This window comes from Physella acuta, unplaced genomic scaffold (genome assembly GCF_028476545.2).
Source record: "Physella acuta isolate Inbredline_101_S28 unplaced genomic scaffold, ASM2847654v3 ptg000808l, whole genome shotgun sequence".
Lineage (NCBI taxonomy): Eukaryota > Metazoa > Mollusca > Gastropoda > Physidae > Physella > Physella acuta.
Window position 1 is genome coordinate 448,836 of NW_026732326.1, and position 5,358 is coordinate 454,193.

Here is a 5,358-nt window from a genome sequence, read left to right on the forward strand (position 1 = left end):
CATCACTCTCTCATCACTCTTGACAATCATTCAATCGTTACTCTCATTCGCAAACACTTTCTTACTAACTCTCATACTTCAATTTCTCACTTACTCTCTCATCATTCACTCACTTTCTTACTCACTAAATCTCACTCTTTTTCTTACTCTCTCATTCCTCACTCACTCCCACTCAGCCCCCTCTCTATTTACTCATCAATTCACTAAACCCTGCCCCACCTTCCACATCCACACCTTCTGACTGCTCCACCCCTACCCTACTTTCCCATAAACCCAAAATATCCCCCCCCCCTTTTTTTCCCCATCTTCACCTATTCCCACAACTATTTTCTCTCCACCCTGTGTACAACCACAACCCCATTTTACAGCCACCGCGATGCTCCTAATCATGTCCGGACTTCACCCCACACGATCGGCCATTTTTCCCAACCCCACGCAGAGCCTCTTCCGCCAACCAGCGGAAACTCACGATGTGCAACTTTCCTCACAGAAGAGTGCTCGTAAAAAAAAAAAAAAACAACAACAAAAAACTTAATTGTCCCAACACAGTAAACACGATTGTTTTAGTTGCCATTTCACGCGGGCTGTTCGCGAGAGCAGCACTAATTAGAAATCACTTGTTAACGTTTGGAGGTAATGGTGAGTAGATTGCTGAAAAATCGCAAACATAAAACAAGACGTGCTGAATAATTGACCACTCGCCGGGAAATGTTTTGTAATTTAGATAAAAATAAAGTCAGGCGTCTTATGAGGGACTGAAATTGGTTCAGTAAATGGCGGATTAATTTAGCAGGAAGCTTGCGCATGCCAGATTTGGAGGCGGCAAGAGAAAACAACTTGATGGCACCAGAGGTTGGCAGGGGAGGATTATTTGTTACATCGTCAGTTCTTCTATTCTACCAACCCCGGCCCTCGTTGTCTCATGTCTTCCTACCAAACCTCATCAGACAAAGATTATTTGTTGCACCGTCAGTTCTTCTATTCTACCAACCGCGGCCTTAGTTGTCTCATGTCTTCCTAATGAACCTCATCAAAGATTATTTGTTACATCGACAGTTCTTCTATTCTACCAACCCCGGCCTTAGTTGTCTCATGTCTTCCTACCAAACCTCATCAGACAAAGATTATTTGTTGCACCGTCAGTTCTTCTATTCTACCAACCCCGGCCCTAGTTGTCTCATGTCTTCATACCAAATCTCATCAGACAAAGATTATTTGTTGCATAGACAGTTCTTCTCAGAGGCGTAGCGAGGGGGGGGGGGCGGGGGGGGGGGTGCGGACCGCACCGGGTGACACCATTTAGGAGGGTGACACCAAGGCAAAAAATAGCAAAATATACAGAGAAAACTTTGAGGGGGGGGGTTCAAATCGAAAGTTTGAGGGGAGGGGGGGGGGGGGGGTGCAAAATAGAAAATTTGTCCCCGGGAAGGGTCGCTGCGCCTCTGGGGGGGGGGGGGTGACACCATTAAATGCCGCACCGGGTGACACCCGACCTCGCTACGCCACTGTCTTCTATTCTACCAACCCCGGCCCTAGTTGTCTCAGTCTTCCTACCAAACCTCATATCGTTACAAAACCCAATGCCTTTCCTCAACTCCCCCAAACCTCAATTCATCCCGGATGCCATCCTCCAATTTTTATGACCATTCCTCCACAAACCTCATGCCCTTCCCCAAACCTCATAACACCCCCCAATCCTTATGCTATACAAAACCTCATGTCTCTCACCCACTTCCGACACCATCCCCCCCCACCTCTTGCAATATCACGCCACACACACCCTCTACTATTCTTGATCTTCAATTATCCACCCCTACTCCCTACCATAAAATCGCCCACATACCTTCCAAACCTTTTTACCCCCTCCCAACTCTCTTGTATACCACCTCTGCCCCTCCCCCACACAATTTATTTACCCAACATCCCACACACCAGACAACGTAAAACCAGAAAAATGTGACGTTTAAGCGTTGACCCCTGGTCAATAAATGGTATACATCACACGAACGTTGACCAGTTGTAATAGGAAAACTGTTGTTTATAGGGGGCAATGACCAGTACATCAGCCAACAGACTGACCACTACATCAGCCAACAGAGTGACCACTACATCAGCCAACAGAGTGACCAGTACATCAGCCAACAGAGTGACCAGTACATCAGCCAACAGAGTGACCAGTACATCAGCCAACAGACTGACCACTACATCAGCCAACAGAGTGACCACTACATCAGCCAACAGAGTGACCACTACATCAGCCAACATCCAGAGAGTGACCACTACATCAGCCAACATAGTGACCACTACATCAGCCAACAGAGTGACCACTTCATCAGCCAACAGAGTGACCACTACATCAGCCAACAGAGTGACCACTACATCAGCCAACAGAGTGACCACTACATCAGCCAACAGAGTGACCAGTACATCAGCCAACAGACTGACCACTACATCAGCCAACATCCAGAGAGTGACCACTACATCAGCCAACATAGTGACCACTACATCAGCCAACAGAGTGACCACTACATCAGCCAACATCCAGAGAGTGACCACTACATCAGCCAACAGAGTGACCACTACATCAGCCAACATCCAGAGAGTGACCACTACATCAGCCAACAGAGTGACCACTACATCAGCCAACAGAGTGACCACTACATCAGCCAACAGAGTGACCACTACATCAACCAACAGACTGACCACTACATTAGTCAACAGAGTGACCACTACATCAGCCAACATCCAGAGAGTGACCACTACATCAGCCAACAGAGTGACCACTACATCAGCCAACAGAGTGACCACTACATCAGCCAACAGAGTGACCACTACATCAGCCAACAGAGTGACCACTACATCAGCCAACAGAGTGACCAGTACATCAGCCAACAGACTGACCACTACATCAGCCAACATCCAGAGAGTGACCACTACATCAGCCAACATAGTGACCACTACATCAGCCAACAGAGTGACCACTACATCAGCCAACATCCAGAGAGTGACCACTACATCAGCCAACAGAGTGACCACTACATCAGCCAACATCCAGAGAGTGACCACTACATCAGCCAACAGAGTGACCACTACATCAGCCAACAGAGTGACCACTACATCAGCCAACAGAGTGACCACTACATCAACCAACAGACTGACCACTACATTAGTCAACAGAGTGACCACTACATCAGCCAACATCCAGAGAGTGACCACTACATCAGCCAACAGAGTGACCACTACATCAGCCAACAGAGTGACCACTACATCAGCCAACAGAGTGACCACTACATCAACCAACAGACTGACCACTACATTAGTCAACAGAGTGACCACTACATCAGCCAACAGAGTGACCACTACATTAGCCAACAGACTGACCACTACATCAGACAACAGAGTGACCACTACATCAGCCAACAGACTGACCACTACATCAGCCAACAAAGTGACCACTACATCAGCCAACAGAGTGACCACTACATCAGCCAACAGAGTGACCAGTACATCAGCCAACAGACTGACCACTACATCAGCCAACAGAGTGACCACTACATCAGCCAACAGAGTGACCACTACATCAGCCAACAGAGTGACCACTACATCAGCCAACAGAGTGACCACTACATCAGCCAACAGAGTGACCACTACATCAGCAAACAGAGTGACCACTACATCAGCCAACAGAGTGACCACTACATCAGCCAACAGAGTGACAAATACATCAGCCAACAGAGAGACCACTACATCAGCCAACAGAGTGACCACTACATCAGCCAACAAACTGACCACTACATCAGCCAACAGAGTGACCACTACATCAGCCAACAGAGTGACCACTACATCAGCCAACAGAGTGACCACTACATCAGCCAACAAACTGACCACTACATCAGCCAACAGAGTGACCACTACATCAGCCAACAGAGTGACCACTACATCAGCCAACAGAGTGACCACTACATCAGCCAACAGAGTGACCACTACATCAGCCAACAGAGTGACCACTACATCAGCCAACAGAGTGACCACTACATTAGATAAACAGAGTGACCACTACATCAGCCAACAGAGTGACCACTACATCAGCCAACACCCAGAGACTGACCACTACATCAGCCAACAGACTGACCACTACATCAGCCAACATCCAGAGAGTGACCACTACATCAGTCAACAGAGTGACCACTACATCAGCCAACAGAGTGACCACTACATCAGCCAACAGAGTGACCACTACATCAGCCAACAGAGTGACCACTACATCAGCCAACAGAGTGACCACTACATCAGCCAACAGAGTGACCACTACATCAGCCAACAAACTGACCACTACATCAACCAACAGAGTGACCACTACATCAGCCAACCGACTAACCACTAAACAATGCACAGTAACTGAGAGTACCGCTTATGACTTGTATAAGATATTATTTTCTCTTCATTACAACAAACAAAGCTGTATTTAACTGCTCTACATTTTACAGAAGAGAGGCTAAGTCAGTGTTTCTTCCAGACTTTTTTCTCCGGGGGGGGGGGGGGGGGGCACTTGATTATTGGGGGGGTGGTCAACATTTTCCGGAGGGGGGTGGAAACTGGTAAAAGTATGTTTTCTATATAAATTCTAATTTGTTCGGGGGGGGGGGCGTTAGACTTGCTACCCCCACCTTCCACCGAAGATATGCCTGGAAGAAACTCTGATCTCATGCGGCAATAATAAAAACCCGTGTTTAGACTGACTAGGAATGAATTGATTAATTAACACACTGTCATTAATTAACACACTGACTTGTATTTTAAAACCCTTTGACATAAAACAAACCTACATCCCGTTGTTCACACGACACTAGACTACGGGAAAACTACAGGAAACATTGATTGAAATCAAGCTCAGCTATCATAACCAACATTCCCAGCCGTAATATCAACAGTCCCCCATACCCGGCCTATATTATTCATTAATTACATTAGCTCTATCCGTCGCAGAGAGGAAGCGAGTCAAACGTCTAATAATTAAGCCAGGAGGAAGAAATGCTTTCGTAACCTCATCAACTTGAAACATATACGATGTGTCCTAGCCTGGTCGTTGCGAAACTTTGCGGGTCTGTTGTTTTCATAGGTCGTCATTTCGAAATATATTGGCTGAGATGTTTTCATAAACTCCGAGACAGGTAGACTCTACTCCACCTTCCACATTAACCGTAAGCACCGAAGGGGTAATTAAAAAAACTTCAAATTTAAACATATTCATTTGAAATGTAAAATAGTACATTTTCATGCAATGTTTCTGTCAAACTATTTTCTCCAGGAAGGAAGGGGGGGGGGGGGGGCGACACTTGAAACCCCCCGCCCTCACTA

General features: G+C 46.7%; 1 protein-coding gene across 1 annotated transcript; it reads left to right on the plus strand.

Annotated features, from left to right (window-relative positions):
• The first annotated feature begins 1,020 nt into the window (after positions 1-1,020).
• Positions 1,021-4,384, plus strand: LOC131951350 (uncharacterized). The gene is made up of 3 exons (XM_059313724.1): positions 1,021-1,138; positions 2,045-3,760; positions 3,897-4,384. Exons 1-3 carry the CDS (start codon positions 1,021-1,023, stop codon positions 4,382-4,384), a joined length of 2,322 nt encoding a protein of 773 aa, XP_059169707.1.
• Positions 4,385-5,358: the final 974 nt, after the last annotated feature.

What these genes read in the sequence shown, in the direction of transcription:
- LOC131951350 (XM_059313724.1), top strand. Translation starts at nt 1,021, where the DNA reads ATGAACCTCATCAAAGATTATTTGTTACATCGACAGTTCTTCTATTCT. An exon ending in CAAAGATTATTTGTTGCACC is followed by an intron (nt 1,139 to 2,044) that starts GTCAGTTCTTCT and finishes TGTTGTTTATAG; the next exon opens with GGGGCAATGACCAGTACATC. An exon ending in CCACTACATCAGCCAACAGA is followed by an intron (nt 3,761 to 3,896) that starts GTGACCACTACA and finishes CCACTACATCAG; the next exon opens with CCAACAGAGTGACCACTACA.